This window comes from Notothenia rossii, assembly GCF_949606895.1.
Source record: "Notothenia rossii genome assembly, chromosome: 4".
Taxonomy (NCBI): Eukaryota; Metazoa; Chordata; class Actinopteri; order Perciformes; family Nototheniidae; genus Notothenia; species Notothenia rossii.
Genome location: NC_136902.1, coordinates 58,795,184 through 58,808,724, shown reverse-complemented (window position 1 = coordinate 58,808,724; position 13,541 = coordinate 58,795,184). Strand labels below are relative to the sequence as shown.

The 13,541-nt window shown below is 43.1% G+C and overlaps 4 protein-coding genes across 6 annotated transcripts in view; 2 read left to right on the top strand and 2 right to left on the bottom strand.

The window, feature by feature from the left end:
• LOC307035964 (cyclin-dependent kinase-like 1) overlaps nt 1–13,541 on the top strand; it is a 49,982-nt gene that overhangs the window by 12,442 nt on the left and 23,999 nt on the right. The window lies entirely within an intron of this gene.
• On the top strand, nt 4,101–11,140 carry LOC307035966 (general transcription factor II-I repeat domain-containing protein 2A-like). Its single transcript, XM_079675869.1, has 2 exons — nt 4,101–7,889; nt 7,922–11,140. The coding sequence occupies exon 1, from the start codon at nt 5,437–5,439 to the stop codon at nt 6,514–6,516; it is 1,080 nt and encodes a 359-aa protein (XP_079531995.1). The 5' UTR covers nt 4,101–5,436; the 3' UTR covers nt 6,517–7,889; nt 7,922–11,140.
• Nucleotides 6,866–9,720, bottom strand: LOC307035961 (E3 SUMO-protein ligase ZBED1-like; the record flags this gene model as incomplete). Its single annotated transcript, XM_079675861.1, has 2 exons — nt 6,866–8,133; nt 8,799–9,720. The coding sequence occupies 2 exons, from the start codon at nt 9,718–9,720 to the stop codon at nt 7,106–7,108; spliced, it is 1,950 nt and encodes a 649-aa protein (XP_079531987.1). The 3' UTR covers nt 6,866–7,105.
• Nucleotides 10,865–13,541, bottom strand: part of LOC307035962 (E3 SUMO-protein ligase ZBED1-like) — a 23,374-nt gene continuing 20,697 nt past the window's right edge. Inside the window, exons 2-3 of one of the 2 annotated variants that reach the window (XM_079675863.1) lie at nt 12,531–12,740; nt 10,865–12,038 (exon numbers count right to left, since the gene is read on the bottom strand). In XM_079675863.1, the coding sequence (XP_079531989.1) occupies nt 11,520–12,038; nt 12,531–12,686 (675 nt within the window). In that variant the 5' untranslated portion in view covers nt 12,687–12,740 and the 3' untranslated portion in view covers nt 10,865–11,519. Of the gene's footprint in view, nt 12,039–12,530; nt 13,528–13,541 lie in introns of those variants that run through there. The other variant, XM_079675862.1, reaches the window with a different exon arrangement.

Genomic DNA, 13,541 nt, shown 5'->3' with positions numbered 1-13,541 from the left:
TAATAATAATAATAATAAATTCGATTTATAAAGCACCTGCAAAATAGACAAAAGTTTAATCAAAAGCTTTTTTTAAAAGAAAGGTTTTTAAGCCTTTCTTGAAGGCATCAGTGGTTTGTGGAGTCCTCAGGTGGTCTGGGAGGGAATTCCACAGACATTACATTACATTGCATTTAGCTGACGCTTTTATCCAAAGCGACTTACAATAAGTGCATTCGACCAACAAGATACAAACTTGAAGAAAACAGAGTCATATAAGTACATCAGGTTTCATAGACAAACATTTCAAGTGCTACTCAACTGGCTTTAGATAAGCCAGTCCTTTATTAGTATATAAGTGCTTTGTTAGTAATTGTATTGCTCTAAGTGGAGTCGAAAGAGATGAGTTTTTAGTCTGCGCCGGAAGATGTGTAGGCTTTCTGCTGTCCTGATGTCAATGGGGAGCTCATTCCACCATTTTGGAGCCAGGATAGCAAATAGAAAGTTGTAGTTAATTGACAAGGGTCGGACTCGGACCCTCTCCAAGTTACCCTGTAGGTGTGGTCTTTGAGGTATGAGGTGAGGAGGGGAAGTGCAGAGCCTGAAACTCCAAGTTCTTGGAGAGTGCGAAGGAGGATCTGATGGTTCACCGTGTCGAATGCAGAAGACAGGTCCAACAGGATGATGACAGAGGAGAGGGAGGCTGCTTTAGCCGTGTGCAGTTCCTCAGTGACAGCAAGGAGGGCAGTTTCTGTTGAACCTGCCTTGAAACCAGACTGGTGCGGATCCAGAAGGTTGTTCTGATGGAGATAACAGGAGAGTTGTTTAAAGACAGCGCGTTCAAGTGTTTTAGACAGGAACGGGAGGAGAGAGACAGGCCTGTAGTTTATAACATCAGACGGGTTGAGAGTGGGTTTCTTTAGGAGAGGGTTTACTCTTGCCTCCTTGAGACTGTTTGGAAAGTGACCAGAAGGTAGAGAAGTGTTGATGAAATGGGTGAGAAACGGCAGAATATCAGGAGCGATAGTCTGAAGGAGGTTTGAGGGGATAGGGTCCAGAGGACAGGTGGTAGGACGGGCAGAGGTAATGAGGGTAATAACCTCACTTGGAGAGAGAGGGGAGAAGGAGGTCAGTGTGTGGGTGAAGGGAGGGTCTGGTGACCCAGCGGTGAGTAAAGGTGAGTCAGAAAAAGAAGAGCGAATATCATCAACCTTTTTTTCAAAGTGGTTAACAAAGTCGCTCGGAAGAAGGGAGGAGGGGGGAGGGGCTTTGGGGGGGTCCAAGAGGGTGGAGAAGATAGAAAATACTTTTTTGGGATTGGAATAGGAAGATTGGATCTTATCTTGAAAGAAAGTGCTTTTTGCCTGAGAGATGGAAGCAGAGAAAGAGGAGAGGAGAGCCTGATAGGTTAGGGGTTCGTCATGGTGTTTGGATTTCCACTATTTCCGCTCTGCTGCCCGAAGGATGGTTCTATTAGCACGCAGTGCGTCATTTAGCCAGGAAGCAGGAGGGGACTGACGAGCCTGCAGAGATGTGAGAGGACAGAGAGAGTCCAGAGAGGATGAGCGAGTAGAGAGGAGAGTTTCTGCAGCAGAGTTCGGAGGCAGGAGTTGGAACGAATCAGAGGAAGGGAGGGCTGGGAGCATCGATGAGGCAAAGGTAGAGGGGGAGAGGGAACGAAGGTTAGGGCGGACAGGTGCAGAGTTACAAGAGATTAGTTTGTTATGTTTGGAAAGGGGTAGAGAGAATGATATGAAAAAGTGATCCGAGCAGGGCTCGAGCTTAAGGACGTCCCGCCGTCGAAAAAAATAGGGTCGGGGGGGATAACAAATAATTTTGGGATGAATTTGGGACGAGAATTAAAATTAAAATATCCTGCTAACCCTGCACGTTTTGTGTAGCACACAGTTATTAAACCTCCTTGTCAACATAAACACACGCACAAACCATTTAGCAACCCGCACAATACACACACACACACACAGCTGTGCCTGCAAATTTGTGGATCTAGCTATGTACTAAGTGTGTGTATTTCGCAGGTTGAGTGATGTACAATGACAATGGCATCTCGTGGAGGAATTCTGCAATTTTTTACCGTTACAACACGAAAACGCACAGCAGAACCAGACCCTGGAGCGCCGGCCTCTTTATTTACTTACTCCTCTTCATCCCCTATGGGTAATAAGGCTGAGATGAGAACTCTCCATCGTATTTAGTCAGGGTTGCCAACTTTGGGTACCTGGCTGGAGTGAGATTTTGATATCATGGGTTTAATTACACATTTGCGCAATAAATGACTGCTATCGTGTCAGTAGCGGGACCTTAGCATATATATAGGATGTATATACAATATATACAAATACACAATATTGGACAGAGACTATAAAGGGCACAAAGTTTCATTCACTAATGAAAGTCAAACACATGTTTGATTCCACTGTTTTATTGTGTGCCTGTCACGACAAACAATAAAATGACTTATCGTACGATAAATAAAAATGAACTCGATAAATTTCCATTTACATGAGGATGTGACTAGCAGTTTGAAAGGATGTACTTGAATTATTATTATATATTATCATTATGTCAGTAGTCTAAAATGGTCATACAACGGTGCCGACAATATTATCGTCTATCGCAATAATTTCCGGGAAAATGTATCCAACAAAATTAATTATTGTGAGAGGCCTATACATGAAACACACACACACAAACAAATCTACTCCAAACTGCCAAATATATTAATTAAGACACTCTCACTCTCATTATACTCTTTGACTCTATTTTGGCCTAGTAGAAAAATAAGCAGCAGACTTTTACTTTTTTATCATTTCTACTGGATCTTAGATCTGCGCATGCGCAACAGGGGTCGGGGATTGACCAACCGGCTCCCACTGCTCTGCTGTCTGTTAACGTTGTTAAGAGTGGTGGGGGTGGGGAGGGAGCGGATCGACAGCTTAAGCAGCTGTCAACTCAAAATTGTAAATAACCAACCAAAAACAATCGCCGGTTCATCTTGTTTTTGGCGTGAGAATAGTTTGGGCAGCGTGAGCGTGAGATTGAGAGTGAAAGCGTGTGTCGCATGCCAGATGCGTGAGAGTTGGCAACCCTGATTTAGTCCTTAGCAATATGCTGCTCCTCTCCCCATGTAGGGATGGGTACCGAGCCCCAGTATTAAGTGGGCCAGGGCCGGAATGATTAAAGACAGTGGTACTGTTAAGCTCCGACGTTATCTGACTTTTTATTTGTACTGGAGACATTTAAAAAATATATTTCCTATATATTATTGCTACATAAACATTATATTGCAGTTTTAGTTTTGTGAACTCTAATATGCAATAAGACTACAAAATGCGTCAATGATGTATTTTCGATCTTATTTTCGATCTTTCGAATCCATACGAGAGATCTCTCACTCCCGTCTGTGTGCGAGGGGGCGTGGCAGTTTGTAAAGGTCTCCTGACTGTGTTACAGACTGTCATCCTGGTTAGTGGTTACTCTGGGTTCTCTCTTCAGGACAGAATGTTGGATTTGTTAGTTAATTGGATGGGACTTGATTGGATTCAATATTAGAGTAACTTTCTCGTTTGTGTGTTTTAAAAAAATATATATTTGGCCTTTTTTTATGTGATTGACTGATTTACTCAAATAAAAAGGTTGATGAATTATCATCTAATGATTTGTATGATGTTTTATTTATGTTAAAGGTCACTTTGAATGATTTTAACTAATGATAATGTAGATAAACTAATATTTTAAATTCGGGATGGTCCACATTAATTTCGGGACGGCTTAGATTGTATTTTGAGACGGTTCCGGGAGGATGGTGATAAAAGTTAGTCGAGAGCCCTGGATCCAAGGTGTGAAGCGGGTTTACAGAGAGGTTAGGAGTAGAGCAGTTCCTTGAGAATATGAGATCAAGGACATTGCCAGCTTTATGTGTTGGTGGGGATGGAGACAGTGAGAAAGCAAAGGCGGTTAAAAGAGATGTTAGTTCAGATATTTTCCCTGTCTGGAGGTTGAAGTCTCCGAGAAGTACAGCAGGAGGGTCAGTTTCAGGGATGTGTGAGAGGAGATGATCTAATTCCTCCAAGAAGTCCCCCAAGGCGCCTGGTGGAAGGTAGAGAACAACAATGGTTAATTGTATAGGATAGGTTACTGTGACGGCATGGAATTCAAAGGTGGAAGGAGTGAAGTTAGGTAGCTTCAAGAGGGAAAAGCTCCAGTTGGGAGAGAGCAGGAGACCAGTGCCACCTCCTCTGCCAGTGGGTCTGGGTGTATGGGAGAAGGAATATGCTGTGGAGAGAGCTGCTGGAGTGGATGTGTTAAATGGAGTAATCCAGGCCTCCGTGAGAGCAAGGAAATCCAGAGACTGCAGGGAAGCGTAGCCAGAGATGAGTCAGCCTTAGGAACAGCTGACTGGCAGTTCCACAGGCCCCCTGAAACTAGATGTTGGATCTCAGTGGAGCATGTGGGATAGACGAGAGCAGGCCGGTTATAACGATTAGGAGATGCACGGGGCCAGTAATACTAATTGCGAAGGGACACATATATTGATGCATTCATGTATTTTTTGCAGGTAGTAAAGTGGAGCTAATTCAACTACTTTAAGCATTGCTGTGATTTTACTTTACAGGTATAACTAAATCTAATGTACAGATGTAGCACCTCATTTCAGACGCCCCTACCCATGTGGGGCTGTGATCGGCACGGGGTGGGCCCTCGCTGAAAGGAAAACCCCCCGCATGACTTGATACGCCCCCTTGATAAATGATAATGAAACCAGCTGCAATGGATCATGGATCCACCAGGAGGAGCAGTTATTAAAAAGCTGCCACACTGGAACTCATGTGAAATAAACAGCTGATAGGTATATCTGATATAGCGGATCGTCACGGATAGGATCATATTCTGTGCTAAATAAGAGACAAGTAATCATTTAAAAAACATCACCTTGTTTTTAGTTAACAAAATAATGTTGTTTAATCAGTGTTGTGCTAGTTACTGAAAACCAGTAACTAGTTACATTACTAGTTACTTCATTTAAAAAGTAACTCAGTTACTTTACTGATTACTTACACCAAAAGTAATGCGTTACTGTGAAAAGTAACGTTTTAGTTACTTAAAAAAAGGGCTCCCAATAAAAAAAGCTCCCATTAATGCCCTTATAGCAGGTGTCTCAGACTCCAGGCCCGCGGGCCACAGACAGTTTCTCATGGCCCCTTTGTTGATATCATGTAATAGTGTTAATCTGGCCCGCGCGTTTACGTTTGCGCTTTACATTTCAATTTTATTTTTCCCGCTGCTGCTGCTGCTGCTGGCAGGGAACTGCTGCGCGGAGTTCCCTCGCCCCTCCCCCCTCCGAGGGAACTCCGCAACACGTCAATCAAATGCGCGCAGCGGAATCAATCCAGAGTGATCCAAAAGTGACACAGAGTGGAAGCAAAATATATCGCCATGTCTTCATCAAAACTTTCAGGGAAAAGAAAAATTGATGATGACCACAGAACATTTCAGGAGAAGTGGGAGACTGAATATTTTTTTGTTGAGTACATTGGAAACGCAACGTGCCTTATATGCACAGAGAAAATCGCTGTATACAAGGAGTATAACGTCAAACGTCACTACTCAACTAAACATGCAGAGTATGCAAAATACCTGGGAGATGAGAGAGAGAAAAAAGTCACAGAGCTAAAAAACATTCTATGGAAGCAACAAAATCTCTTCAAGAAAGGAAGCAATGAGGCTGATTTAGCAGTCGAAGCTAGCTATGTGGTGAGTGAGATGATTGCTAGAGCGGGAAAGCCGTTTACGGAAGGCGAGTTTGTAAAAAAATGCTTGTTGCAGGCTGCAAGTATAGTCTATCCGGAAAAGAAGGGTCAGTTCAACAACATCAGCCTGTCAGCTAACACAGTGGCAGAGCGCATTTCTGACTTATCAAGTGACATATATGAACAGCTGTGCGACAAAGCCAAACTTTTCCGTGCATACTCTGTGGCTCTTGATGAGAGCACAGACATCACTGACACCGCTCAGCTCGCAATGTATGTCCGTGGTGTTGATGACAATTTTGAAGTGACAGAGGAGTTGCTTACAGTGAAACCAATGCATGGCCAGACCACCGCTCAGGAGATATTTCAGCAACTGTGTGATGCCATTGCGGATATCGGTCTGCCATGGAAGAGGTATGTTGGAATTACGACGGACGGAGCGCCATCAATGACAGGGAGAAAAAACGGGCTGGTGGCACTTGTTCAAAGAAAACTGGAGGAGGAGGGTGTGGAGGAGGCTATTGCTCTGCACTGCATTATCCATCAGCAGGCCCTTTGCAGCAAATGCTTGAAGTTTGACAATGTGATGTCTGTCGTTGTGAAATGCATCAACCATATCAGATCCAGGGGCTTAAAGCACCGCCAGTTCCGTGCTTTTTTGGAGGAAATTGAGTCAGAATATGAGGATGTGCTCTACTTCACAGAGGTACGTTGGCTCAGCAGGGGAAACGTCCTGAACAGGTTTTTTGAGCTGTTCCCGAGCTGAGTGATCCCAAATGGCTCGTGGACTTAGCTTTTCTTGTTGACATCACGCAGGAGCTGAATGCTCTGAATTAGGGCTGGGCGATATGGACCAAAAGTCATATCCCGATATATTTAGGTTGAATATCGATATACGATATATATCCCGATATTTTTTCCGCAAAGTGAGAGCTGTGAAATGAAATGCTCAGTCAAAGTCAAAGCCAAATACGAGTAGTTTTATTGAAAACTCACTATAAAATGTAAACATAAACACTGTATAACAAAGCTCCGTAAGGTGCACTTTTAAATAAATAAAATATCTTAAATAAAATTAGCCTATAAAATAAAATAGGTAAATCTTTTTCTGAGGGCAGCATTTATATATAAAGAGATAACAAAATAAAGTGCTCGGTTTAAGAAAAACTTGTTTAAACATCAGCTTGAGATTACCTGTTTTTTTTTTTACTTAATAGCTTATCTGAACTCTCTCAACCAGTTGCACAAGAAAAAGACTGTAAACTCAGTAAACATGTTATTTTTTTGACTTCGATAACAGTAGTGCTGTCTTGAGGTAGACATTAGAAGACAAGCGTGTCCTCCTTCATTTAGGCCTAAAGGTTTTGTGCAAGAAACACTAGCCTGTCCACGGCATCCGGCTTCAGAGATGCTCTGTGGGAGGTCACAATATTCCCACTGCAGCTAAAAACCCTTTCGGAGGGTGAACTGGTAGCTGGTACCAAGAGATACTTTTTAGCCAGGTGGCTCAGAGCTGGAAAGACAACTGCATGTTCCTTCCACCACTTGAGTGGATCAGTGTCACTCTCCACACTTGCTGACTGCAAGTAACTTGACAGTTCATTTTCAATAGCGCCCCTCTTGGTTGGTGCAGTGGTGGTGGCTGTGCGCTGCTTGAAGAAGCTTGCCAGTGTCCTCTTAGCTTTTGGTGCACCTGCTGCTTCTCCATCTGCAGGCTCAGGCACAGTGGGCACATGTAGGTCAGGCGTCAGGTGACCGCTGCTCTGATCAGCCAGTAGTGTCTCCACCTCCAAGACAGCTCTGTGCTTCAATGCATCGACTTTTTCACTCGGGATGTAGGTGGCCCTGAACCGTGGATCCACAAATGAAGCCATCTCCAATAGGTCAGTAGTGGCTGGGTCAGAATACTTGCTGTTGAGGTACTCAACAATGCTGGTCTTGATTGATTTGCAAAGCTCACTGTCACCCTCTTCACATGCCAGGAGACTTTCTTTAAAAAGGTGCAGCACAGGTTTCACATAGGATAGAGTGACGTATTCCTCACCTGATAAAGCATCGGTAAAGAGCTGGAGAGGTTTCAGGACCTTTTGGACTGCTTCTAGGACCTCTAAGTCCTGCCAGGTAAGGATAAGATGCCTGGTCTTGTTGTCACCAGACAGGACTTTTGCCAGTGCGCCCTCCTGCTCCAGGACTCTCTGGATCATCTGCTGCTTTGATCCCCAGCGTGTGGCAGACTCGGTTATGAGTTGGTGACTTGGCAGACCCAGCTGAATCTGGACTTCAGCAAGCTGTCTCCTTTTCTTCCAGCTGTACGAAAAACAGCTTACAATTCTCTTGCACAGAGAAATGGCCCGGGTGACGCGCTTGTCATTCAAGCCATGTCCTGTCAAAATCATAAAGAACTATTAATCAAATGGGCATAAATATCAAATATTAGCCTATAATCAGTTACTTTCTGAATTTTAATCCTGTAAGTGATTTGTATGTATTATTATTTTTGTATAATTTATAAATTAGATTATACTGCATGTGCATTTACTCATGTTTTGTTCTTGTTGTTGTTATTTATGCTATATTTTAATGCTGCTTCATATTTCTACTCCACTAAAACTCCACAATGTTTAGGCCTACGTTTAGTCACTTTGCAGTGTGCTCTTTCAGGCCAGAGAAATCATAATAGCTAAATATTACCTTGATGATATCAACAGGCTAACCAGCATTTTAAAGTCATATTACCTCACCTTTACCAGCTGTAACATTAAAGTGGTAAACACATTAATGCATCCCTCATTCTTATCCAATAATCTAATAAATATGGTTCTGAAATCTACCTGTAGGCCTATTGTAAGTGATCTTACTTTTAGCACTTTAAGTTATTATTAATTTATTTAACCTAGCCTGAATGATTTTTTTTAACGGAGACCTGGCCATTGACCAAGACAGCAGCATAAAACACAAAGTTGCAGACAGACACACAAAGGAAAATGAGGAAAAACTAACATTTCAATATTTTTTTGTTTAAGGGAAAATATACTCCATTGCACTCACCGATAGCCAAGTGTAGTCTGTGACCGAAGCACTGCATCCTCAGCCACTTGTTCAGCTGAACTGCTTTCACGATGTTGCTCCCGTTGTCGGTTGTTATAGCAACCAGATGCTTTTCTTGAAGTTTCCAGCTTGCGATTGAGTCCTGCAGGGCCTCAGCTATATTCTCACCGGTGTGATCGTCGGGAAAATAACTTGTTTGGAGACAAGCTGTTTTCATCTCCCAGTCTTGCATGAAGTGAACTGTCACGCTCATATAAGGCTCACACGTCCTGCTTGACCACATATCGCTGGTCAGCGCAAAATGGGTGACGTTAGCGAGCCGGCCTTCAACGTTCTGTCTGACTTCATTATACATTTGCGGCAGTGCTTCTCGTGCAAAATAGTTGCGACTGGGAAGCTCGTATCGCGGGTCCAGCTTTTTAATTAGCTCTTTGAACCCGACCTGTTCCACTGTTGCAACAGGGACCATGTCTTTGGCAATGTGAAAGGACACCGCCTTTGTTATTGAACGCCACTTGTCGCTTTTCCTCTCATACGGCACACAGCGGGAAAATGAAGCTTGCAGTGAGCTTTGTTTTGGGGCTGGAGCTTTATCGGGTTGGGGACGGCTTGTGCCTGTGGCTTCTGCAGCGCGCAGTTTCACACACTCTTCATATTGCACTTTGTGCCACGTTTTTAAGTGATAAAAAAGATTCGTAGTGCTTCCACCACTGGCTGCAATGTGCTTATGGCACTCCCTACATATAGCTTGGTTTTGTTGCTCGTCTGACAATTTGTATCCGAACCATCTCCAAATGATTGAGCCACTGCTTTTTCTTTTACCAACCAAGGGGCTATCCTCCGTACGCTCTGCAGACGTTGTTGCCTTCTCCATGTTTGTTAAAGAGTGCCGGAGTGTCCCTCCCCCTCCCCCTCTGTGCATGAAAGGGGAGGGGCGGAGCTGGGGCGCGGGAAGCAGTGCAGAGAGTTCCTATCAACGGAACGGCTTGCCTGAAGCAAGTATTACAGCGCAAATTTGAACTATATCGATATATGCGATATGGTCTAATTCCATATCTTATTTTTAAATATATCGATATATCTTAAATATCGATATATCGCCCAGCCCTACTCTGAATAAGAAGTTGCAGGGCCAGGGCCAGCTTGTTAGTGCAGCATATGACAATGTCAGAGCATTCTCTACAAAACTGATGTTATGGAAAGCCCAGCTCCCTCAGAAAAACCTCTGCCATTTCCCAGCATGCAAGGCTCTCATGGACAGGGGCACAGCATTCAGTGGTGAGAAGTATATTGATGCCATTGTGAAGCTACAGGAGGAATTCGATCAGCGGTTTGCAGACTTCAAGACACACAGAGCCACTTTCCAAATGTTTGCAGACCCCTTCTCCTTTGATGTGGAAAATGCCCCTGGTGTGCTTCAAATGGAGCTCATCGACCTGCAGTGCAATTCTGAGCTCAAAGCCAAGTTCAGGGAAGTGAATGGGAAAGCAGACAAGCTTGGACAGTTCATGAGAGAATTGCCCCCCTCCTTCCCTGAGATTTCCAGGATGTTCAAGCGGACCATGTGCCTTTTTGGGAGCACATATATGTGTGAACAGCTCTTCTCCACCATGAACTTCAATAAGTCAAAGTACAGGTCCAGACTTACTGATGCACATCTTCAAGCCATACTGAGGGTTTCAACTGCTTCCTCCCTCAAACCAAATGTGGCTCAGCTGTGTGAGAGGAAGCGCTGCCAGGTCTCTACCAGCAAGGAGTAGGCAAGAAAGAGCAACTGTACATAGTTATGTTGTGAAGAACAGTTCATGTTAAGAAGATGTTGAATAACTGTTAATGTTGTATTTTTTAATAAATGTTTTGCGGAATATTTGAAGCGGTCCAGACTTGCCCAGACTCTACGTCCAGCGGCCCCCAGGTAAATTGAGTCTGAGACCCCTGCCTTATAGCCTTCATTTAAGTACTGTTATTGCATTGGAGAATAATACAATCTGTTGATCAACTTGACATGCATTTGCATCACTGAACTCTGCTAAGCAATGTGGTCTATACAAACACAAACACAAAGATATGTTTCAAAGTGCCAATTTATTTCAGGCCAGAACAAATTGACAAAACTTTAGTTGCCTGCAATCTACAGGTCTAGTTTGCCATAATTAACACAACATAGCTGTAAACCTGTTATGGTGGATCTGAACACACTCAACAATACACACACTAACATTCCCAAGATCAAATACAATCTGAATATATTATTCAGAATCAAGTTGGAAAAAATGAATGTACTTTCACACCAAATGCTGGTACAGACAAGACAACCATAAATGCATTAAAACAAAAAACATCAGCTCCTCAAAAATGAAATCTACGAGCAATACCATAAAATAAGAGTTGTATGCCGGCTTTTCTGAAACTAATGGAGAGTAAGCTGAATATATTGTTCAGAATCAAAGTGCAAAAATGAAAGTGCTTTCAGCACCATATAGAGGCAACTGCTGTTGTAGTCCAACAAAATAAGTATAAAAAAACGTCAGTGTTTTTCCTTTAGTTCAAGTCTGAAGTCCAGCAAGCATACAATAAGTGTTGTGGAATATATATAACAGAAATTAAAGTGCTGTTGTGTCACTGTGGCACACACACACAGATAACAAATGTGGGCCTAGTTAATCAAAACAACAAAAAGTGCTTATTGGCAAAGACCTGAATTAATGTTTGAGTGGAGGTTTAGCTTTCGAACCAGTGGTTGTACCTCATGAGAAGCAGCTTCTCAAACCTTTGGTCAGACAGCCTGTTCCTCTTTGGAGACAGTACCAGACTTCCCAGACTGAAGAGTCTCTCAACTGGTGCACTGGATGGGGTAGCTGCATTTAGCTTCAGACAAATTGCCTTTATTGTGGGAAATCTTTTGAGAATCTCCATGCCTGTTTCGGCTGTTTTCAAGTAGGCCATTACCTCAGTTTCCACAGTGCTGAAGGTTTCATCGTCATCCTCAAAGCAAAAAAAGTCCTGTTCCTTGTCTTTGGAGGAGCCTGAGGCTGGTGGAGTTGTTGGAGACACAGGATTCCTGGCTGGTTGCTGCTCAGGGCCAGGGAGAAACTTGTGACACTCTGCTGCCAGGATTCCCTTGACCATCTCTTTCTTCCTCTGGTCTCTCACCCACCGTAGCTTAAACTTGGGAAGTGTGACGGCTGCCAGCATTGCATCGTTGCTTTCCAAGACGGATGCAAATCGTTTTTTGATAGCCTGTAAAACATACACACAGTGACACAGACATTAGAATAAGTGAGATTCCCTTTTATTTATTCATTTTATTTGTGTACATTTCCATGAAAGCTGCACACCGCCAGGTGATTTTGAACTATTGTTATGAGTTATTAAATAATTTAAAACTAAAACTTTATTTAGCCAAAAAAAGTATTACTATTTATTTCTGTTGCACCCTGGAGTAGAGTTTATACATTTCAGTCAGTTTATCAATATGTTCAAGACTTATTGTGTCCCTTAAATAGAATGCATTGAAAACTACTTTTTGCACATTTCATCAATTTTCTTTGGCTATATTAGTGCTCTCTTTCAGCTAACAATATTAATGACATCTATTCTATAGTTAACAATTATACCACGTGTGCTGTAATAAAAATGAGTGGTGTTGCTGGTGCTGATTACATGCAGTCTTTCTCTACAGTGAAGAGGGAAAACCAGATAATTACAAAAGTGTTGATGAATGTTTCTTACCTGAACTATGGCTTCAGGTAGGCCAGTTGCTACAGTCAGACTGTCTTTCATCTCCAGGGTCTTTGACATGAATGTTTCTAGAGTGGGCAGGAGGGTGCCAAAGTAACAGTTGTCCTCTCCTTGCAGGATGTCCAGAGCAACTGTGAGTGGCTTCATTATGGCACAATATTCCTTCAGAAAATGAAGTTCCCTGTCGCTAATAGATTTTAGCTGTAAACGATCAGAGATGGCACTCAAGTCAATCATAGGCATTTCAACAATTCTTGCCACAGCATCATAAAATGAATTCCATCTTGTAGTGCATGGCACAAGCAGCTTTTTGGTGAACACGTCGCTCACTATCTCTGAGGCCACTGTGGACCTGCTTGCCTTATTCCACAGTGCTGTGCACTTAGCTGTAGAGCTTCTGTAGATTCCTTTAGTCCCAGGATTTGAAAGGAGCCACTTCAGCACGTCAGCGCATGAAATTAAGTTTAGTGTGTGAGATGCACATCTTTGGTGCGGAGGTAAAACAATCCCTTCCTCTGCGGCGGTGTTAAGCACGTCTGCAACGTCAGTGAAGATAACCTCTTCTTCATCATCGTCGTCAGAGAGCGATTCCGGTTGATACATGGCAAAGGCTTTCACAAAGTTAGAGCCGTTATCAGTAACCGTGGAGGTAACCTTTATTGACACTCCATACAAAGAGTGAATGTGGTCAATCTCACTAGCAATAAGATCGTACGTGTGCCTACCCTTTATCCTTTTACAGGCCAACGCAGCTTTCTGGCGTTGTAAAGTGGTGGGGTTTATCCAGTGAGATGTTATCCCGAGGAAGCTTCTGTTGTGGACAGACCAAATGTCTGCGGTAGTCGAGATGTATTCCAGCCCCTCAAATGTTTTCTTTAGCTCGCTATCCATTTTGGTATATTCTTTCTCCAGGTAGTTGGAAAACGTTTTGCGTCCCATATGCCGTGTGCCGCCCGGACATGGTATCATGCTTACTAGCTCCCTGAAAGCGGGTGCAGGGCT

Coding starts and splice junctions, on each gene's coding strand:
- LOC307035966 (XM_079675869.1), top strand. CDS start 5,437: ATGTCTTCATCAAAACTTTCAGGGAAAAGAAAAATTGATGATGACCAC.